General features: G+C 47.5%; 1 protein-coding gene across 1 annotated transcript in view; it reads left to right on the forward strand.

Annotated features, from left to right (window-relative positions):
* Positions 1-23,118, forward strand: part of LOC8052829 (myb/SANT-like DNA-binding domain-containing protein 3) — a 40,231-nt gene that overhangs the window by 914 nt on the left and 16,199 nt on the right. Inside the window, exons 2-3 of the mRNA XM_002434102.5 lie at positions 3,046-3,090; positions 15,287-15,385. Coding sequence (XP_002434147.2) covers positions 3,046-3,090; positions 15,287-15,385 — 144 coding nt within the window. The remainder of the gene's footprint in view (positions 1-3,045; positions 3,091-15,286; positions 15,386-23,118) is intronic.

Consider the following 23,118-nt stretch of genomic DNA (forward strand, 5'->3'; position numbering starts at 1 on the left):
ACCGAGTGTCGAGGAGCCGTCCTTTATTGGATAATAGAATGCTTGTAGCATACTTTTACCGAAATTAGTATCTCTCTATAGCAGTGGTCTCAAACTCATTTGAGCGTGGGGGCCAAATATCCAACACCTGAAATGACTACGGCCAACGTAAGACGCGGGGGTGCCGGGGGGGGGGGGGGGGGGGGGGGGTGGTAAGGGTAGACCTTGTGCTTTATGCTCTTTGTAAACTCAAAGTCTTCCCAGTGACAACTTAGATTTGATTTTTTATAAGACTCTTTGGCCCTTGACGTGATGTGATAATAAAAATGACACCGCTTCGACAATATGCTGACGTTTTTAATAGAACAAGTACGCTGTCGTTCCCGTGGGTCAATTCATGCAGAAATTGACAAAGCTCAACATGTCTTTAAGAACAATCAGCAGTTGCTGTTTTCCTGACGATTTTTACTACAACAGTCGAACAAATACTTGTCTTATAATGGTGACATCTTTTTGAACACGAGAATCCCGAGCTCGTAGCTTTATCTTTGCCAGTTGCTCCTGCTGATCAAGAGTTCGTGCAGCCGAAATGCTTCCTTCAGCGAATACCTTGCGCATGCAGCCTAGTAGTGGAATTTCGGTACATTACAGAAAGCTGCGAAGCAAAATATAAAAAGAAACAGAGGGTAAATGCACACAAATAGGTATAAACTATGTGAATACGTTAAAATGGCATGGCTGCTTTTCGAGCGAAAATGAATCGGCGAGAGGAGATCACGATGGCGCATGCCATTTCTAGCGCTCGAGACATTGGGACCACTACTCGTAGCCTGCGGGCCGCGTCCAAGCGAGTCGCAAGCCGCATGCGGCCCGCGGGCCGAGTGTTTGAGACCCCTGCTCTATAGGATTGACTCTCAACCTTGCTGAAATAGCACTACGTTTAGTGCACCTGTGTAGCAGTTTTATTTCTTTGTCGAATACCAAGGTTTGATACTGCATCTGACAGATATTCTTTACATGACTTTCTAGTCTACACATTTTTGTTGCCTTGAGCCATTCTTTTTTTTTTCAGCTGTCAGCACCGGCCCTTAACAAATCTGAGAAACTTCAACTTAAAACTCAAACAACCTTTAGGCACACAATGAAATCCCTCGAAAGTGTAGCACATTGACAGATGTGAAGCGAATGCAAGGCAGGCACAAAGCATGCAGCTCACTCTGATGGCATTACTTTGCTTGCACTTTATAATGAAACAAAACAACAGTAATTAAACATGTATTGGAGCAAATGTTTGACTTAAGTTGAACACCATTGCCCCAGTGCTGTTGACAACACTTTCCAGGCTTTGAGCGCTTGAACTGTCCACCAATTACATCTCCATAAAGTAAGTTCAGTCTAAATAGGCAGAAGCCACTGCTTCCCAGCTCTGCAGCATGAGGTGTCGCATGACCTGTCTAAAGCCCTTCTAGACCCTTCGAATAGCTCATGAGGGTGTGCGCGTGTAGCGTCGTCGGATGGCACAACGGTCAGATTTATGCACTAGCTTACAGCTTCGAGAAGAGAGCATGCACAATAAGAGCGTTGACTGACAATCTCTCGACTGTATCATCTTGTTGTAGAATAAGATATGTCGAGTGATAAAAAAGAGCTGTCTCTTTTCAATGCGAAAGCATTAGCTGTCTCATGGAGCGAGCCGACGTCATCAGCTTTGAAACCACGCCAAATGGCTCTTTTACACTGCTTCGATCCCATTGGCTAGCGCACGTCCACAGCCAACGGTACCTTTTACACTGCTGCAATCTCATTGGCTAGCATGCGTCGACCAGGCTCCCATCGCCGGCCACCTCATGGTGCTACGTGTTCGTCGGCGCTAGAGTTCCCGTATAGGCTCCCTACGGGAGCCAGAGTTGCGTGCTCATCTCTGTAGCGCCATCTTTCCTGCACGGCATGTTGATCTCGCTCCTCACGCTACTGAATTCAATGAACAGTGGCGTCGCGCGTGCAACGTCTGCTTTCCTGCATGGCACTTGATCTGGCTCCTCACGTGATCGGATGTCAGCGTATAGCAGCGCGGCGGCACGTAGAAAACAGACGCGCAACCCTGGCTCCCGTAGGGAGCCCATACAGGAACTCTAGTCTGCGCCAGTCAGCGCGCCAACACGCGTAGAGCAAGATTGATGTACATGCTTTTGCATTCACAACTGATAAGAAGGTTTTAGGTGTACCTCAATCTTTTTATTTTGATCTTTCTGACTACAATTTCACAGCAACAGAGAATGCCATAATCCTAGCATAAAAATCTAGGGGAACAAGCAACACAACAATAAATCTAGAGTGCAACCGAGTTTGTTTTGCAAGTGAATGGCAATAAATACGCATTTACACAGAAATAAGAAAGAAGGGAGAAAAGAGACATGCTGTTGCAAAGGCTCAACTGAACTTGGCCAGACATGGCTATTCTTTCGTATTCCTTGTCTCAGGGTTTAGATTACAATGGTGTCCTAACTAGCTTGCCTCTGTACATTTCTTTTTGAGGTAACTTTTTTTTTTGTTATTTCTCCTATCTATTTTTATGCACCTTGAGTATTTTTTAAAGCTGTGTTTGTTTGCAAGTGGCACCTACATAAATTATATGAATGGAATATTAATAAAAAAGATTATGGATATTCTTTGTTTGCTGGCTACCTCCAACAATATGCAGACTATATCAGCAGTCCATCTCTTATGATCACAAAATTGTCATTGTGATATCATCTCTCCTGCTGAACTAGATTTAGAAGGCCACTGCATCTCGTTTGACTGCAGAAAATTGAGACTCCTTTTTCTCAAAAATAGGATTTTAAGCCTCATACTGATAACAGCAGTATTGTAATTTGCTGTATGTGACCCACAAACTTGCAACTGCGGGTAACTTTGCGATCTGTTTAGCCTCAGTCGTGGAGCACCTTTCTCAACTTCCTGGCAGCCATTATATCATACTTTTTGCTCCTTTCTTTTATGGAACTTGCTGCTTGAAAAATGAATGCAGGAGACTATTACTCAACCTGAAAATGTAATCTTTTTCAGAGGAGAGCTCTGCAGAAACTTCAACCAAAAATCCACCTCGGACTGGTAAGAACAGAGCATGATATTTATTTATTTACAGGTGCCCTCTTATGGGAGGCCTCATGGGACGAGACTTCCAAATAAGAAACAAAATTCTGCAGTATTGGCCTCGAGATCGACCTAGAGGTGGCGCTACGGTCGCGCTATCATCATCATCAAAGCGAGGATAGGAGAACGGCCGCCCCATAGGCTCTCCACGTTCGCGCGTGAGACGGCGTAGATTCTTGCGTTTATTTTGTCGCATACTATCGGTGGTAAAACAATTCTAGCGGGAAAGGATGCGGTACTGTTCGGTGCTTCAGTGAAGATCGAATCGTGTTGCCAGCGTGCGGCCTAAATTTATATAATCACTTCTGTGGGTGCGTCGTCTGCTCTAGGCAGACGTTGGAAAGCATGGATCACCTCGACTGATGCCTGTCTCCGGCTGAACTGGAATATTTGTGTTAAATGTTTGTTTCTTTTAAAATGGGTGTATCGGTTCATCAACGTGTGAATGAAAAAGAAAAAGAAACAATCAATCCCAACCCACATAACATAATACTGGTGCTGTGGGCTGTGAAATCGCAGTTTCTATGCTTTTTTTTTTAACTTTTAGCTTTTGCAGTAATATAAATATTTTGGGATGAAGATAAGTTAACGCTGTATTGGAAATTACCATGCTATTGAGTTCCTCTGTCCTTTTACTGTGCCATAGTGTGGGTAAGTTTTTTGGAGTATGAACAAATCTACTGCTTTTCGATGAGGAGGGTGTGTCTCTTCTAGTTAAGAAATGGGGGGCTATGTTCGACAAATGTTTCGTTTCTCCTAAAAAAAAAGGAAGTGACAGAAGTGACGATATCGCGTTTGATTGGTTAGAGGCTCAAATGATGAAAGTTCCCTTTTTCGTCATTTTGAACTTCTAACCAATCAGACGCGATATCATCACTTCTGTCACTTACGTTTCTTCTTAGAAAAAACGAAACATTTGTCGAACATAGCCCCCCTGCAAACTGCACGGTTGGCAGGACAACTGAAGCAAGTGAAACAAACTGTTCTAATATATCTGCCGTGACTGTAGTAAACGAGTGTAACCGAGCAACGCAGCAATGTTCCTGTTATTAAATGTTGTTCTCGGTAGGGTGGGTTCACCCGCTTCAATTTTCTTGGTGAGGGCCGCGGATGTCAAGAGACTATAAACTTCTGGCTAAATAATCTTGCATTCAAACACAGTAGACTCTGCAATCCCAACAAACGACGCGCACCACGACACAGACAGCATCGGCAGCAGTGATACTCTTTCACTGGTGAAGGCTAGCGACCTTCACGAGACTTTCCGATCACCCTCCGCCCTCACCTAACGTATATCGGAACTGGGCAGCTCATCGGTTAAATTTCAGATTATTCAAGTAATGCTTTAATTGCATTTTTTTTTTTTTGCCGTTTAATTGCAGTCTTTTGCTGGAGAAAGTCAACAAGGAGTAAAAAATTGCCTGCTTTAATATTTTTGACGTCTTTATTTCTTTTGTGACACAGGCTTGCACGGTAAACCACTTCAGCGTGATTGTCATTTCACCGAGGGTGATTATACTGTTTAAATAATAACTTTAAAAAAATACTTCACTTTAAAAGGCTTCCCGTGTTCATATTTCTGTAGGAGTGAGTGAAGTTTAGAATGGGAATGCGATTTGCCATTTATGACATAGTAAAACCAGTAAAAAAAAATGTGCAGTTTTAACGCCTTTCACGCAATATTACCGGCGAAAAATCAACATACGGATTTATTGATTGATTAGTCTATTAAAGGGATAGCGATCAGTCGGGTTAATTTTCGAATCAAACCACAGACCCACTCGACATTCAATGCTTTATGGAAGCCACGGTTTGTGCGAGATAACAAAAATATGTGGGACCAGCGATTGTATACAAACCAACGCACTAAGATTATCAAAGCTTCGACTTAATAATAATTGCTTTGCTGAATTTCTACGCATGGGAAACGATAGAACACATCCTTTAGTAAGAAGAAACGGCAACAAAAACACAAAACATTTAATAAGGAATGTCAAGCTCAGCCTGAAACGGGCTTGCGTCGTCGAGATCCATGCTCTGAGCGTGCGCCCGTAGCAGATGACGCGCGGCGGTATCCCCGCTTTCGCGCGTTTCCCATTTCGGCCGCACGGTGGCGACACGGTTCGATCTCGAGGCGAATAGAACATATTTGTCTAGGTATTTGTAAAAGCCAGTTAAATAAAAATATAAAGAAAAATAACAACCAAACAACAACCAATGACTTAATTTGTTTCCCTATTGCTCAAATAACTCAGGAAATTGACAAGTTCAACAGATCCCGAGAAAACATCTTTACACAAAAGTTTTTGAGTTTATCTTACAACTTTTTTAATTGCACTATGAACAGCCAGGAAGCAAAGATGATGAGATAACAATACATATTGAAATATACGAAGTGAAAATTATAGGCATGTGCGAATATTCAATTTTTCCGAATATTCGAGCGAATAGTACATTATTCAGTATTCGCTTCGATCCGAATTCTGATATTCGTAAAAGTTCGAAGTATTCGGCACTAACGAATAGCGGAAGAAAGGCCGATTATATTTGGTAGTTTCGGTTTCGGTTGTTACTCACGAAAGCCGCATCGGCATCAAGAAATAAAAAATATCCAATCCAAGACATGCTAAACCGATCAAAAAATCGTGCGTCGCAGCCGTCGCAGCTCCACAAAGGATTCCGAAGTGTGCTCGCTCTAGGTGCTGCATGTTCGTTCGTATGGCTGACGGGTCATCGACGGCAGCCGGGAACGATGAGAGTGAAGCCGGTGTGTATTGAAATCCGATATGGAACTACTTCTTGAAAGTGCCACCGGGAAATTAAGCTCATTGCCTCAAATGCAAGGCAGTGCTGAAAACTCCAAAGGGTACGACAACGACCCTCGCAACGCACCTGAAAAGGCACCCTGATTCGTACAAGACTTTCGAATGTGAGCGTCAAACACGCGGGAGTGCCGTCAAACACAAGAACGGGAGTAAACCGAATCATCAGCGACCGTCGCTAGCCGACAGTTTCAAGCCCAAACTGAAACCGACTGCACCCAAAGCGAAACAAATGACGGCGATAATAGCGAACTTCATTGCTAGCGGAATGCATCCGTACAGCATCGTAGAAGAAAGTGGTTTCGTTGAAATGATGAAGCTTGCCATGCCCGACTACACAGTGCCATCGCGGACGACCTTCTCGCGGGTTGTCATCCCGGATCTATACGAGTCCAAAAAGAAAGAACTAAGAAAGAGTCTGCGAGACATTTTCAGTTGTGGGGCAGAATGTTACTCCATCACGACGGATGGCTGGACCTCGCGCGCAAACAATAGCTACGTCTCCGTGACTTGCCACGTGATGGACAAATAATTCGGACAGCACGTGCGCGCTTTGGCTTGTACGGACATGACGGACTCCCACACGGCCGAAAACCTGGAACACTTCATCAAAAGTCCTACCGAGGACTGGGAACTACCAGTGCCAGGCACCATGCCGATTTATGTAGTCACGGACAACGCTAGGAATTTCACCTCAGCGTTTGTACGGTCACAGTGGTCTGGCGTGCAGTGCTTCGGACACACACTCCAGCTGTGCATCAGCAACGCCAAAAAAGAAGTGGCGGGTTTCTCGCAGTTATGTGCGAAAGCTAGAACCATTGGGGCTCGATATAAAAAGAGTGCAAAGGCCCGCGGGCGCCTTATGGAAATCCAAAAGAACATGAACCTTGAGCCACTTGAAGTTGTGCAAGACGTTCCAACACGTTGGAACAGTGAACACGCCATGATGAAGAGGCTTGTGAAGCTTCGCGTGCCCGTCAGTGTGGAGCTGTCGGAATGTGACACAGTGGAACCTCTCAGTGCAAGTGAGTGGAGGCTCATGTCTGCAGTAGTGCAGGTCTTGCAGCCTCTCGAGCAAGCCACAGCTGAGCTGTCTGGATACAGCTATCCGACCCTCTCCCAAGTGATCCCCTTATTAGAGTGCACCAAGGTTGTTCTCAGTCGACACTCTACCGATGAAGCAGGATCAGTTGCCTCAAGCCTCATACAAAGCATCAAGACACGATTTCCAGATGGGAAGACGTGTCGCCTTCTAGCCTTGTCAATGTTGGTGGACCCCAGGTACAAGGACGGGTGCTACACTGGAGAGGCAGAAAAAAAATGGGCACGCACACTCCTGACGAAGGCCGTCGAGGAGAGCGCATCAGTGGACAAGCCTAGTGATGCAGCCGCCCAAACCAGCGGAGGCATAGGAGACTCGTTAGGAGACACCCTGTGGTATGTTTTCACCAGTCTTAGTTCTGACACGCACCAAAAGCCTGGCCACGAATTCGCTACCGAGTCTGTTGAGTACCTGAAGACACCCCTCCTTGCGCGCACAGAAGACCCCTTGGCATGGTGGAGGTGCAGGGGAAGACATCTGTACCCATCCCTGGTCCGTGTTGCCCGTAGGTATCTCTCGATACCAGCAACCCAGACTAGGAGTGAAAGGCTTTTCTCAAGCGCAGGAAGCATCGTGAGCTGCAGGAGGGAGCTTCTCCTCCCTGATCATGTGCAGCAGCTCGTGTTCCTTCATGAAAATCGCTGACTTTTCTTGTACTAAGTTTTGATTTGTGCATGAGCTTAAGTTTTGATTTGTGGCTGCGTTGCAGTGAAAATAAATGGTCGGTAAAGTGACCACTGCAGAACTTTTGCTAATAATTTTTCCTACAACTATTTGAATTATTCGCTTCAAACTAAAAAAACACTATTCGCACAAGCCTAGAAAAATAAGATAAAAAACTGAGCAGAGAGATTGTAAACTAATGATGGGATTATGGACCGCCACCACTCTGTTGCATAGGTAGGAGAAATGCAAAATCGGTGGCCTAAAACAGATGTGATGCACCCATCACTCAAGACGGGAGAGAATGCTAAAAGCCGCGAGGGTCTCGAGGGTTATATCCTAATGAGTCACAGGAAACATGTGGAGCATATCTGATGGCAAGTAGTGCTGGTAGGTCTGGAACAGTTCTCAAAATCCGCGAGGGAGACGAAAATCTGCTTCATGAGGCACGGTCCAAATCGATGAGTGGAATATGTGCTCACATTTGGGGAGTGACCCACCGGAGCTCAAAATGGCTGCTGCTCAAACTTGCCTGGCTCGAACTTGAGTAGCTGATTGAGCTCTCCGACGATCAAGCGCTACTGTCACTGTCCTGCTGCGGAAGCAACACGCTCGACACAGGTCGGGCGCATTATCTGTATCATGAAGTCCATGTCACAAATGGAGAGGAGGAGGTTTACATTCGCCACTGTGCCATACCTTTCCGCCGCCTCGAGACCAGCGAGGCACCCGCAGCGATCGCCATTGGTGGAGCTCAGATGGCTGGCAAGACTTTAATAAACACAAAGAGGTAGCAAACCCACACTTGAACGGCCGTTGCCTAGTCTATTCTTGCTTTATTGCGAAAGAAAAGGTTGGCGGCATGCAGTGTACCAAAGTAAACAGGCTTGGCAAAACGAACACACCCGACCTTACGTCTGCTTCCTTTTGGAATTTCTGTCCTTTCTTTTTTTCATTGTTCTCTTGGGATCACAGATGTGGCACTTACGATTTGGCACACTCCAGTCACGCCTGAGCAGCCCTGATCCACGTGAAGTAGGAGTGTTCGAGCTGTCACAATCCTACGTAAACAACCGATCAAACCGAACTACAGGCACCATAGCCAAATGGATCCACCTTGACGGTCTGACGACTGTGCCATGCTTGCTCATGCAGTGTGAAAGGAACTGACATAGCATGCTTCTGTCGACTTCTGCCAAGCTCCATTGATTTTGATGGAGCAACTTCGGTGGGGGTGGAAGCATATCCGCAGGGTGGGCGCTGCCAGAAATCTATGAGCAGATGACCAGTTTGAGCCGGATCTGCCAGTGGAAGATGGGTTCTCCGAAATGGTGCCTTTGGCATACTCCACATCCGCGAGTGGAATTCACCATGAGACTCCTGATGTGCAAGATGTTAGTGAAGCATGTTTTTCGTTCTATGAAAATAAACTAGGCATCGCTGAAAGAGTGAACTCTGCCCGAATGCAAGACCAGCAGTAGGGGTAGAATCCTAAACAGTCCATACTTGGCACCAGTTGATTAAAAAGCTGCGAGTGATTTTCAGTGAGAAAATGGGAGCCAGTGGAGTCTGTAAAGATATGGAGATGAATAATGTCTGCTGCCAGAAATGAGTGCTAATCTCCAATAGAAAAAATAAAGAAAATCACTTTTACCTTCTCGTGTTCCAAGTTCATCTATCACAATTGCTAGAGCTACAATAGACCTTTTGCGAAATCCCCCAAGCGCCCTGGCCCGCGTGCTAGGAATTGTGGGAGCGACTGTCCCTTGCCTGGCCACTCTGCCTTGAGATTGCATTGCCTTGTCGCTTGTCTCCTCTTAATCCTCTGTTTTTCGATTCTATTACCTATTTTTATCTATTCCAGTGTATTTTCTATTGCTTCTAAAGGCCCGTTCACACTCTTGTGACCTCTTAAACCTGGGTTCCTTAAAACTTCTTTAACCAGAGAACACACTGGCGCCATCTATTGGGAAGCAGTGTAAACTCGGCGGTCCGGCATAGTTTTTTATTTCTCGCGCATTATCCTTTCTTTCGTGGCTCGAAAAACTTTTGTCAATGTTATAAACGAGCCTCTGCATGGGTATTACGCACATTTGACCTCGGAAATCCCGCAAAACATTCGCTCTTGTGAAATGCAGTCTCAGGGTCACCGCATAGATGGCGCCACAATGCCAGTGTGTTCCCTCATTCTAGAAACATTTAAGAAGTTTTAAGAGATCTCGTCTCTCGCAGTCGTACTCGGCCGCAAGAGTGTGAACGGGCCTTAAGTGTTTCTATTCTCTTCGCCGCGCAATATTTCTTGTATATATATAGTATTTGTGTCTTTATTTTGCCTTTTTCGACGGGAATGCCGAAGGACAACTCGCCGCTTCGCGCGTCGTTCCCCGGGTGAGTACTACTGTTGCTACCGATTCCTATTGCGCTGTTAGCTGTTCATTTTTGGTTCATTTGACCCACATGCAGTCAAGAGGAGCCGTTTATGAGCACCCGCGCACATGTCATAGGGGTAGGCAGAGCTCTGAATCAACAATCGCAACACGAGAGCTGAGTGCGCTGTGATTTGGCCGCCCGCGCTTGCTCTGTTGGCTTGCACTGCAGCGTATGCCTTCGAGTTCCGCTTACTTGACCAAGATACAGCACGCCGTTTTGTCGCCTTGAACCATTTGTCGAAATGTTTGCGAAGTAGAGGCATATGCAACGCTGCAGCACCTGACAACTGCGCGCTGTGGCGCGATCCCTTCGCAAACGCCGACGGCTCAACGTCGCGGCTTGAATGTGCCTATGACATGCCTTCGTAGTCTATCTGCTAAGCTGTTGTCAGTTGCCAACGCCCTTTTTCAAGCGCAGAGATGTGTTGCCGCGAATCATTTTTCCGAATGCCTGCGAAACCCTAGCACCTAGTATAATGGGCTGAACGTTTACCGAATCGAAAATTCGGCGCCGAATCTAAGGATTCGGCAAAACCGAATTTTTTCCGAATTTTTCTAAAGATTCGGCAAAAATACATGTTACCAGGCCTAAAAGTTGATATATCGCTTTATCGTGCAAAGAAAGTTTCTTTTTAAACGCATATTGACGCAGTTATTACTAAATAAGGTGATATCCTACAAAATCAATGTATCCGTGCCATTTTTGTATATTTACTGATAATTTTAAAGTGACTTTGTACAGAAGATGTGTGACAACGGAGTTGGGTAGCAGCGGGCGCAGTCTCGATACACACGTGTTTCGGTTTTGAGGCCTTATCTGTGCAAACCTGCAAGTGTGTGTTATTGAAAAAAAAAGGCAGTAACACTGTGTTCTATATTTCCTCTGGGAGTCACCGTTTAGTGCGCGAAAATGGATGCAACGGCTGATGAGCCTTCACCAGAAGAGATAACCATATTATTGTAAATATGCATGTTCTTCGATTTGAGTCACTTGATGCCATTTTGCATGAAAGTGTACGTCCCATATTCGCAACGTCTCGTTTTTAACTTTTAAAATGCCGGTTTCTGATGTTAGGACACACTGGACATTTAGAAATGTGGGAAGAGTGAGGAATGTCAGATGTGCAACGTGCATGATAGTTTTGTGTTTAGTTTTATGCGGAAAGATGAAACTGTGAAATAACGCTAATTGAAAGCAATATTATTTTGTTCTGTCACAAACTACTCGTGAGCCGAAAACAGGATTGCTAGAATGGCGAGGAGTGCTTTAAAGTACTTGTCAGTCAATGTACAACTACCTCGTTGCATCACTGGAAAGATCAAATAAAAACCACGTTATCCCGAATGTACCGCATAATTTGTCACTTGCGCAGTGGACTGCGGCATTTTTGCGACCATTTCTGGTCGATCTTTTGTTTTTGAGGCAGAGAATATTGAAGAGAACCACACTCACAAAGGCGGACAAAGACGCAGTTACCACATCGCCTACTCCGTACCTCGCCGTAACCGCTGGTAGTTGTAGACTGTACGATGGTAACCGCACAAATGCACGGCGTCCATTTGCAATCCTTGGCCCCGTCGCGTTCTTGCGCGTGCGCAGATGTTTGCCAAATTTTTGCCGAATCTTTGCCAAACTTTCCCTCAAAAGTTCGGCATTTGCTGAACTTTGCCGACTGAAGTTCGGCAGATTCGGTCCATCACTAGTAACACCGTTCGTCATATCCAACGCTGCAGTGCCTGACAAACTGCACGCAGCGGCGTGAGCTCTTCTTAAGCGCCGGCGGCCCAACGTCGTGGTTTGTATGCGCTTATGGTATATATACCTTCTTAATCTATCTGCTAAGCGGTTGTCAGTTGCAAAAACCCTTTTTCAAGTGCAGAAATGTGCTGTCACCCAGGCAATTATCTTGAAACTCGTAGTTCCTTCGATAATTTTATTTCTCTAGTCAAGATGTCAGCTCAAGGTATTTTATTTTGTTTGGTCACCTTCAGCAGCAGCATGCCCGGTGGTACAGCTTTCTGTGTACCAGACTGTGCAAACAATACTGCCAGCGCACAGCATGTTTCCTGGCACCGCTTTCGAAAAGACAGCGTCCTGCGAAGCGTTTGGGTGAAGACAACTGCGTGCTGTTGTCAGGCGCCGCAGCTTTGGATATGCTGAACGGTGTTACGGCTTTGCAGGTATTCGGACAAATGATTCGCGGCAACACATCTCTGCACTTGAAAAAGGGCGTTGGCAACTGACAACAGCTTAGCAGTTAGATTACGAAGACATGCCATAGGCGCATTCAAGCCGCGACGTTGAGCCGTCGACGTTTGCGAACGGATCACGCCGCAGCGTTGCATATGCCTCAACTTCGCAAACATTCGGACAATTGGTTCATGGCGACAAAGCGGCGTGCTGTATCTTGGTCAAGTAAGCGGAACTCGAAGGCATACGCTGCAGTGCGAGTCAACGGAGCAAGCGCGCGCGGCCAAATCACAGTGCACTTGGCTCTCGCGTCGCGATTGTTGATTCAGAGCTCTGCCTACTCATATGACATGTGCGCGATTGTTCATAAACGGCTCCTCTTGACTGCACGCGGGTCAAATGAAGAGCTAACAGCGCGATAGGAATCGGTAGCAACGGTAGTACTCACCCGGGGACCGACGCGTGAAGCGGCGTGTTGACCGTCGGCACTCCTGTCAAAAAAGGCAAAATAAAGACACAAATACTGTATATATTCAAGAAATATCGCACACAGACGAAAAGAGAAACACTTAGAAGGAATAAAAAATACACTGGAATAGATAAAAATAGGTATTAGAATCAAAAACAGGATTAAGAGGAGACAAGCGACAAGGCAATGCAATCTCAAGGCAGAGTGGCCAGGTGAGGGACAGTTTCTCCCACAATTCCTCGCGTGCGGGCCGGGGCGCTTGGGAAAATTGCAAATCGTCTATTTGGAGGAGTCTGAGCTTTCATCAATGTACAGCCGGGATCACAAACACGCGGCCCACGTGCATCCGGCGGTAGCAAGTTGCGAGCCCCCATCCCCATGTCTTGAGCGCCACATATGCCATAAATAGCAGTTTCATATCATCAATTCATTTCTGCTTGAAAAGGGGGTCTGCTCATATAACGTGTTCAGATATTATACACTATTCTGTTTTCTCTTGAACAGAGTATTGCTTCGTCTAAACATTTGCTTCTCGGCTTTTTCTCATGTAGATCAACCGGAACGACAATACGACTATACTAGGCTAGAAGCGCGAGCTTTCAGCAAAGAGGCACCTCGGCTGCATGAACTCTCGCTCAGCAGGAGCAACTGCCGAAGATGAAGCTATATGTTTGGGCTTCTGGTCGTCAGAAAATACCTTTAAAATGTCAGTATTTCTTAAGTGATGCTATAAAAATTGTCTGTAAAGTAAAAACTGTCCTATGAAGAGATATTTGCTTCCATGACTGGTGAGCCTAGGGAATTGTGCGACAGGGCAACGACAGTGTGATTCCCCTTGTTCTATAGAAAACTGCCAGCACATTGGCGTTTTAAATTTTTGTTACATCAGTTGTGGGCCCAAAGTAGACGTATGTGCAAATGAAAGCATAAGGTGTCACTGGCAAAACGGCAAGCTTACAAAGAGCAGAGAGCACAATGTCCCTGCTCTAGGAAATCCCTGAATGTGTTGCTGGGAGAGTTGGCTGCTTTCCAACATGAAACAGCATTGCAGTTTTTTTTTTTTTTCGCTCAAAATATTGCCTCCCCTTTCCGGTTGGCCCTCAATCTTTTGGAGGGGGTCTATCTGGCCCCCACACTAAAATGAGTTTGAGACCCCGATATACAGGGTGTCCCAAACAACTTGCACCAAACTTTAAAAAAAAATGGACTGCTTTACAGGAGTGAAACTATGTTTGCAAATGTCTTTTGAAATTGCACACAAACTGCAAACTTCCAATTAAGGTGTTTTGCTAGACAATATGCTTTGCACACTTCTTTTTAGCCTAAAAAGGCTTCTGAATGATAAAAAAGAAAGACCATGTGACAATGTGTGTCGCACTTGCAACGCTCTCAGATGTGCTCTGAGAGAACGAAGTCCACCTTATCAATGGGACAGGGCTTCCTGTTGGTGTAGGCCCCAAAGATATGCGAGAGCATCTGCTGCAGCAAAGCCCTGTCTCAGACAGCCTGCCAGTGATAAGGTGCTCTTAAACCAGCTTCTTTAGCGCTGCTTTAAAGGAGCACTCGAGTGCTTTTTGTAGAAACTTGCTTTTGATAGATATTGTTTGTTGGGCCTTAATTAGTAAAAACTGCCCATTCTAGATGGCAGCATGTCCTAGTAAACTTGCAGCAATAATAATATGCGGGCACTTTTCTCTCTTGGGGGGTGGGGGGTGATCCTCAGGTCGGATACCACCTACATAAAATTTGACCTATGAAATGAGTTAATTGCTCGGAGATTCTGAACATTCTCGTTATTGTTCTTTTTAGGCATGCTGTGTATTATATTTTGACAAAAACATAAAATCTTTGGTTGTAGGAGACATAATACAGCAATTCCTTAAAAACACTGTCCAATGGCGCCCCTTGCCGTCTGCTCCAAAGTGCAGAAAGGGGGGCGTGTCACAACCTTTGATTAGATATTTAACGGGAAAATCGGCCGCCGATGAGTGTAATTTCAGGTTTTTCAGGATGCTTAGAGACCATAAATTGAGTCATTACCATAAATAGACAATCTCTGAATCCACCAGGGTGCCCCTTTAAAAATGGCGCAAATGCATTGTCACATTTTTTTTTTTTTTCGGGCTTTTTTTTATAGGTTTAAGAAGAAAAAAAAACGCGCAGAGTGTACTCTGTACTGGGCACTTCATTTGTGTGTTTCTCAATGCGCTCTACAAGTTCTAGTTGAGACACACTCTACAAGTGTTTCTCAATGCGCTTTACGAGGTGCACTAAAGAAAAAAAATGTGAGCACTTTCATAAGATGCCTGCTAACATCATAAGTTTGGTGCAAGTTACGTTGCAATACCCTGTACACTTTATTTTTGCATTGCGAAAGTTAGTTTGCTTTTCTCACCTGGCCCCTGGTATTTGTACATGCCCAAAATGTGCTAAGAAAACAAACAAAGGGCAGCTTGAATGTGTGGGATTGCTATGCAGGTTCTCCGCCCAGCGGTCCAAGCCCAGTTGCTTTGATGACCAGAACTGCTGCACCTACATCAGATAGAAGGATGCAGACGAATGCTGACATACACAGTGGTATGTTTCTTCACCACGAATTTCCACTCTGTGCTCATATTCAGTCAATGATGTCTCTGTCAGGTTGAATCAATTGATAAACACCATATGCCAAAAGCTTCAAGTGTTGTACAGGGTGTCACATTTAGAAAAACTCAAAAGTTTTGTCAAGTTGTCAAAAGCACTCGTACAGGGAGGAAAGCTAGAGTGTTTTAGTTTTGCCTGTGCCATCAGACTCAAACTAGAAAATATTTTGAGAAAAACATTTTTTTTTTGACTGTGTAATGGTTGATCAGTCAGTATATTGTTGCTCAGAGCTTGCAGCATGTTCTTTAACTTTTTCTTTGATGCACATTCGGCATTGATAACACACAATCTATGGCAGGGGCCAGCAAACTTTGCTGTGTTAAAGGGATACTTCAACGAAATTAGAAACATACCTGTCGTGTTCAAAAATAGGTTGAATATGATCCACAATATCCGTAAAAGACAATCGCACATTTGTATTTTGAGTCTGGTGGTTGTATTTTTCGTTCCTAAACTGCCCACTCTGGCAAGTGCTCGAAGAGCACGTGACATCTGACGCAATTGTGACATAGTTCGTCTCGGGACGAGCAAAGCTGCGGCGAGGCTGACGTCGGGAGGATGTCCAAGTCGTTCCAGCCATCAGAGTGACTGCTTTTGTATCAATTTTGAGTAAAGGGTTAATCTTCCATAATCTTGTAAAGGGACAATAGTGACTTCTGGGTCATACAAAAGAGATTCTCGGGGAGAGGGAAGTTCCTCCTTCCCCTCTTTTCTTGTGGGGGCCGGATTGAGACAGCTACCGTCACTACCGGTAAAGGTTCCTAGACGGGCGTTACAAACGAGGCTTTAGCGACATCCACCAGGTGCTCTTTGCTTATCGTTTAATTCGTTTTAAAATTCCTTTTCGTGTCTTTTTTAACATGATATTGGTGTGTCCGATGTGATATTGCTCCTTTGAACACATATAGACCAAAAAATAAGTGCCGAAATTTTGTTGTAGTATCTCTTTAAAGGCTGCTCTTTGAAGCACAGTTTTGAAAACCGGAAACGATGGACGAAAAAGGTGGCAAGCACAAAATGTCTCAAACGCAGCTACAAAACTTTATTGGCTCAATCATATATATATACAATCTCCCCCACATGTCTCGGAAAATTAGCACATGCCTCCGTGACCATCATCTAGGGTACATTTAATCTTGACCTCCATTTGAACCAATAACCTTAACTAACCTCAAACCAATATCCTTATGAATAAAATTATAAAAGCAAAAAATGTTTGGGTTGCCCCATCTGGTGTGATTGACGGTTGACTTACCTATACAATTGCTTATGGAGCCACTCCTGATTGTCTTCTTCGGAACTTTTTTTGGCATATAATCATTTTCTTAGCTTAAAGGGAAGCTGAAAGACTTCTTTCACAAAGTGAGATAGAGGTTGATTTTAGCGTGGTAGTAAAAGTTCCTTTTTTGTTCTTTGTTCTTCGCGCTTCTCTGATGATGGTCCTCGGCATCTTCTGTTGGTGCCGCCGAGTCCAGGAGCCGTTAGATGGTTGGCGTCTTCCAAGGTGTTTATTAGTCCGAATAATTACTGGCTCTGTTCGTTCGTTACAAAAAGTCAGGGACCCGGCATCACTGCTGCGCGCGCCTCCAAGTCCGCGTGCGTGCCCAGCTCATACGCCAAAATCTCTCCTTCTCTCGCCCGACACGGGCCTTTGTAGGAAAGGTCCTCCTCTCCCTTTGGCCAGGACCGACCAATAATTTTGAAACAGAAGAGGATCACATGGTATACACCTGTCCAATAAACGTCCGAAAGTAAATATAATACCCCGTCAGTTCTCCAACCGCCAGAACCGAATTCCTCGTCTAATCGGCCCGTGCATTGTTCGCCGTCTGGCTGGCGCCTGAGTGCCGACTGCCCGGATCGGGTAACACGCGCGCTCCGAGCACTCGAGCGAACGCGTCGGGACCAAAAACAAATAATAAAAGAACACAGCACCGCCGGTGCGGCAGCCACATCGTATACGCCACGCGCTCCGAACACTCTAGCAGAATGCGTCGGGAGCAAAAACAATAAGAGAACACACACCCGCGGGCAAAACAGCCGCAACATGCACACTATTTACCGCGGCCTTACACCTCCCCTCTTAAAACTGTTACAGGGCTTCTAGAACTGTACACAGTAAAATTCACAAAAGGGCCGCATGAGTACAAAAGGAAACAAAATCTAGTCTTCTCTGCAGTACAGGCACTACGCAAAGAATAAAAAGCAAACAAAGCGGCTTAAACAAAAGTGTTTTGACAATCCTGCCTTGGAACGTTTCTAAAATGTATAAACAAAATGCTCCTAGCAAAGAAAATAAACACATCACTTGCTGAACAAGTCCCAGCAAGGGACTTGTTCAGCATTGGGGCACTAGCGATAATCCCAGCAGGATTATTGCTAGTGCCCCAATTACAGTTCCGAAGTCGGGAGAGCGCATTGGCATTGCCGTGACACGCACCCTTCCGGTGAGTTACGGACACGTCATACCTCTGCAAGGCGAGCGCCCATCTCACGAGCTTTGCGCCATGCGGCGTGCTACAGGTGAGGTAGCTTAGGGGATTATGGTCAGACACAACATGAATGCGGGCTCCAAACAACCAGTAGTCGAACTGTTTTAGCGCCTATATTATGGCGAAATCGCGCTCTATGGTCGACCAGCGGGTCTGGGTCGGGGTGAAGCGATGGCTGGCGAAAGCTATTGGTTTCTCGGCCCCATCCTTCCCGACTTGAGCAAGGCATGCACCGGCTGCCGTGGCGGACGCGACGGTGAAGAGCCAGTTTGGCTCGCGAGGTTCTGGTGTGTACAGTGCTACCGCGTTGCCTGACCCGATCCCGTGGCGTTGCGGCCACGGGATCGGGTCAGGCACTCCGTGCCTCGTTAGTGTAGTGAGCGGAGTAGCTATAGCGGCATACTTATTGACATACTCGCAGTAGTATGCACAGAGTCCGAGCACACTTCTGAGTTCTTTCTTAGTTTGTGGCCTTTTCCAAACCCCGGATTGCTGCCACTTTTTCTGGGTCAGGACCATGGCACCCAGAACCGACCATGTGCCCCAGGAACCGGATTGAACCCTGTGCGATTTGGCACTTCTCGGCGCTTATTTTCAGGCCCGCTGCCTGCAACAAACTGAAAATGATGTCCACATGTCTCACGTGTTCGTCCGAAGTGCGAGAAAATATGGCGATGTCGTCTAAGTACGCGGTGGCGTAGTCTTGGTGCGAGGACAGCAGCGTGTTCACCATTCGTTGGAAGGTGGCGGTGGCGTTCTTGAGCCTAAACGGCATCACCCGCCACGCGTATTGCCCCTCGTGCGTGACGAACGCCGTGAGGTGTTGGCTTTCGGGTGACATGGGCACCTGCCAATAACCGCACCGGAGGTCCACTACCGTTATGAATTGGGCGTGCCCAACCTTGTAGAGGAGTTCCTGCGCGTTCGTCATGGGGAATGCATCGGAACGGGTCGCAGCGTTCAGTTTGCGGTAGTCCACGCACAGGTGGACGGTCCCATCCTTTTTGGAGACGCAAACCACCGGATGCGCGAAGTCACTTTCTACGGGATAGATGAGCCCTAACTCTAAGAATTCGCTAATCTGTCGACTCACCTCCCCCTTAGTAGTTCCGGTACCCGGTAAGGATACGCTTTCTTAGGGTGGAAGCCTTCCTCCAGCTCAATCCGGTGTTCTCCCACGCTCGCTCTACCTGGTGTCCCGTCAAACAATGCTTCATGTTTCGAGAACACTTTTGCAACCGCCTCCCTGGCGTTCTTGTCCAGATGGGCCAGCCTCTCGGGGGCGAGATTTGTGCCGCCAGAGGAGGCTGGTCCCTTTCGGGGCGCATAGTCCACCTCACCGAAGTCTTCATCTTTGTGGAAAACGACACCGACGTGTCCAACCCTAGCGTAGTAAGGTCTGAGTCGGTTAGCATGCACTACCGTCGTCTTTTTCCCTTCCCTCTCGACTCTGTAAGAGTTCTGTCTTTTGCGCCCAATAACATCTAATGTCCCTATCCACCTGGCCGCAATCTTACTTGCTCGGTCTGTGTCGAAAAGTAGTACCTGATCCCTGACTTGGAATGTCTTGACGCGCGCAGTACGGTTGTATCTTTCTGCGTAGTTTCTCTGCTGCACACTAACTGTTAGCCCGGCGACTTCAGCGGCCACCTCCATCTGCTCGCGCAGCTGTCGTAAGTACTTTGCAGGTTCTTCTCTCAACCTGTCGGGCACGCTTACGTTGCCTGCCCAGGTGCGCTGGAGTATCGCAAGCGGTACGGTCGGGTTCCTGCCATAAAGCATTCGGAAGGGAGGGACCCCTGTCGTGTCGTGGGGCACTTCACGGTAGGCCCATAAGACGAACGGAACTAACTTGTCCCAGTTTCTGGAATCCCTCTCCATAACGTGAAACAGCATATTTTTCAGCACGCGGTTCCACCGTTCCACCGCTCCATTGCTTTCTGGGTGTTCTGGAGTGGAAAATCGCGGAGCGCATCCTAACTTTTCAAGCATCAACTGTGTCAGCTCTGCTGTAAAGTTCGTCCCTTGGTCTGAGTGGATGACCTCGGGCACGCCGGTGCGAGAAAAAATTTTGAGAAGGGCGTCACACGTGGCCCTCACTGTCAGAGAGCGTAGGCAAACGACCTCCGGCCAGCGTGTACAAAGATCTACCACGCACAAAGCGTACTTGTGGCCCCTTCCCGTCGAAGCGTCCATGGGACCAGTGACGTCGACATTGACGACCTGGAAAGGATGATCTGGTCTTGTCAACGGAGTAATGGGCACTCGGTCCCCCCGTCTTCTCTCAGAACGAGTCTGACATCCATGACATGTCTTGCAGTGTTCTGGAACGTCACGCTCGACTCCAGGCCAGTAAAAGCTGTATTTAATGCAAGCTTTTGTCTTTTTTGGTCCCAGATGGCCGCCCCACGGAGACTCGTGAGCCAGCTGCAGCACTTCCTCTCGTTTCGATCTCGGCAACACCAGCTGGTCCACTCAAGTTCCTGCGATCAAGTCTCTGTGATAGAGTAGTTCATTCGAGAGGAACATGCCCCCTTTTCCTTTCCGCGCGTCCTCGTACGCTTTCTTTAGACTTTGGTCTCCCCGTTGCTCATCGCGAAACACAACTCGGTGAGCCGTCGCGTCTCCAACATCGGCCACCTCGTACGCGCCGTTCTGCTCCTCACGATCCGCAGCGCTGCAAGCGAAGGTCGTCGCGCCTTCCCCTTCTTCAGTAGTGGTGCCTTCGTTCCGTACGATTGGGACCTCCAGAGTGACAGATGTGGTGCCATCTCGCCTGAAGTGCCCATCCTCTCCCAGAAGCTTCCAGTCTTCTCTGGTGAGTAGACAATCTACCTCCGGGGCGAGATGGTCTGTTAGTGCACATACCATGTGCACCGATCTACCATCCGCGCCTGTGACGTCTGATCGGACTCTAATCGGTACACGGGCCAGCTTTGAGACGATTGTCTGTCCGAACGCGGACACGAGCTTCACGGTTCCTGAAGGCTCTTTTACGTCGGTTGGTAGCAGTCTTTCCCTGACCACACTGATCTCACAGCCTGCATCGAGAATTGCATCGGTCGGAACGTCCGCGCAGAGCAGCTTGACGCGTTGAAGTTTAGATGTTGAGACCTCGTCTACCTCTCCTGCCAGTCTTGCGACCAAACATCTCGGCTCATCGTCTTCCGCCCGTTCGTTCTCATCTCGGTGTATCCTTACATTGTGGGCAAAGGATTTTGGTTTTGTCTCTTGTTTTTTCGAACCCTCATATTTAGATTGGCGCGGGCAGTCTTTAGCAAGATGGTTTGGCTCGTGGCAGAGAAAACACCGGGGTGCGTGTCCAGTCTTACTATTATGAGTCTGGTTTTGTGCGAGTTCGCTGTCTTCACGCCTTGACTTCCCACCCTTGGCATCGCGTTTCGTGCCCTTCGCCTGATCGTATGTTTGCAAAACTTTCGCGATCTCGTGCGCTCTCAGCCATGTCTCGCCCTCGCGCAGCAGACATACTCTAGTTTGTCCGGGCTGAGACTTGCCTTCAGCCGGTCAGCGACTAGCAACTCAAGCATTGTTTTTTTACTTTCCGCCTCCCTCGCGCATAAGTAGTAACTCAGGTACGTCCTTACCCTCGACGCGAACTGTGTCCAGTTCTCGTCCCTGTGCTTAGAAATGCTGTCAAACCGCTCGCGGTACTCTGGTGGTGCCAGCTGGAGCTCGTCAAGCACGGCTGTTTTCACCTGTTCGTAGTCCGCGCAGTCTTCGAGCTCCAAATTCCGGAGGAGATATCTGACCCTCTCCGTGAGCGCAGGCATTATTAAGTGCACGCGGGCCTCGTCCGGCACCCGGTATGTCATGAACATTTTTTCAACCTCGTCGAACCAGATGGAGACGTCCGCGTCGCACGGCAGCTTATGACCCTTCAGTACTTTAGCACATTGTACCAGAGGGTCTACGGGGCCCTGGCTGCCGACCCTCGACCCAGTGCTCGACCGAATAGAGCCCTCGCTTTCGAGCTGAATTCTACGTGAAGCAATTCGCTCCTCGGACTCCACCTGCAACCTTCTAAGCTCAAATTCGAGCTCAAGCCAGTACACTGTAATCGCCTCTGGCTCCTCCACATTACCGGCTTGCACGTCATTACCATTTTCTCGTTGGACGTCAGATGTGCCCTGCCCATTTTCCCTTTGGGCGTCAGATAGCCCTGACCATTTTCCTCTTGGGCGTCAACCATGTCCGAAGTTGCCAACCTGCCCCTGGTGCGCCCCATCAATCTAACCAGCTCCCGTGGGACCCGTGAACCTAAGTGGTACGCAAGAAATCCCACTCACCCGGAGCCGATGGCGTGTCCTTCCGGCGAGAGTCCCTGAGAGCTTGCTTGGCCATAGTCGCAGGTATGACGACAGCAGGCGAAGAGCGGCACTCCTTGCGGTTCTGGTGCCCCGCCCTCGACTGTCCCTGCAGGCCGACCGATTGTTGGCGTTAACAGCAGAAGTGCAGCCCTCCTTGTGATTCTGGAACCTCGACTGCTATGGTTCCTGGTCCCCCGGAGCGGACGGTGCGTTCCTCCGGCGAGCCCTTCAGAGCTTGGGGCCTGCGGCAGGTATAACGACAGCAGGCGAAGAACGGCACCCTTTGCGGTTCTAATGCCTCGCCTTCAGCTGTCCCTGCAGGCCGATGGCTTGTTGTTGTGACGCCTAAAGACCATCCTGTCGGCTGCGCCAGTAAAGGTTTCTTTCTTGTTCTTTGTTCTTCGTGCTTCTCTGATGATGATGGTCCTCGGCGTCTTCTGTTGGTGTCGCCGAGTCCAGGAGCCGTTAGATGGTTGGCGTTTTCCAAGGTGTTTATTAGTCCGAATAATTACTGACTCTACGTTCATTACAAAAAGTCAGGGACCCGGCATCACCGCTGCGCGCCTCCAAGTTCGCGTGCGCGCCCAGCTCATTCGCCAAAATCCCTCCTTCTCTCGCCCGACACGGGCCTTTGTAGGAAAGGTCCTCCTCTCCCTCTGGCCAGGACCGACCAATAATTTTAAAACAGAAGAAGATCACGTGGTATACACCTGTCCAATAAACGTCCGAAAGTAAATATAATACCCTGTCAGTTCTCCAACCGCCAGAACCGAATTCCTCGTCTAATTGGCCCGTGCATTGTTCGCCGCCTGGCTGGCGCCTGAGCGCCGACTGCCCGGATCGGGTA

The sequence above is a fragment of the Ixodes scapularis genome, unplaced genomic scaffold (genome assembly GCF_016920785.2).
Source record: "Ixodes scapularis isolate PalLabHiFi unplaced genomic scaffold, ASM1692078v2 PGA_scaffold2__306_contigs__length_199485367, whole genome shotgun sequence".
Lineage (NCBI taxonomy): Eukaryota > Metazoa > Arthropoda > Arachnida > Ixodida > Ixodidae > Ixodes > Ixodes scapularis.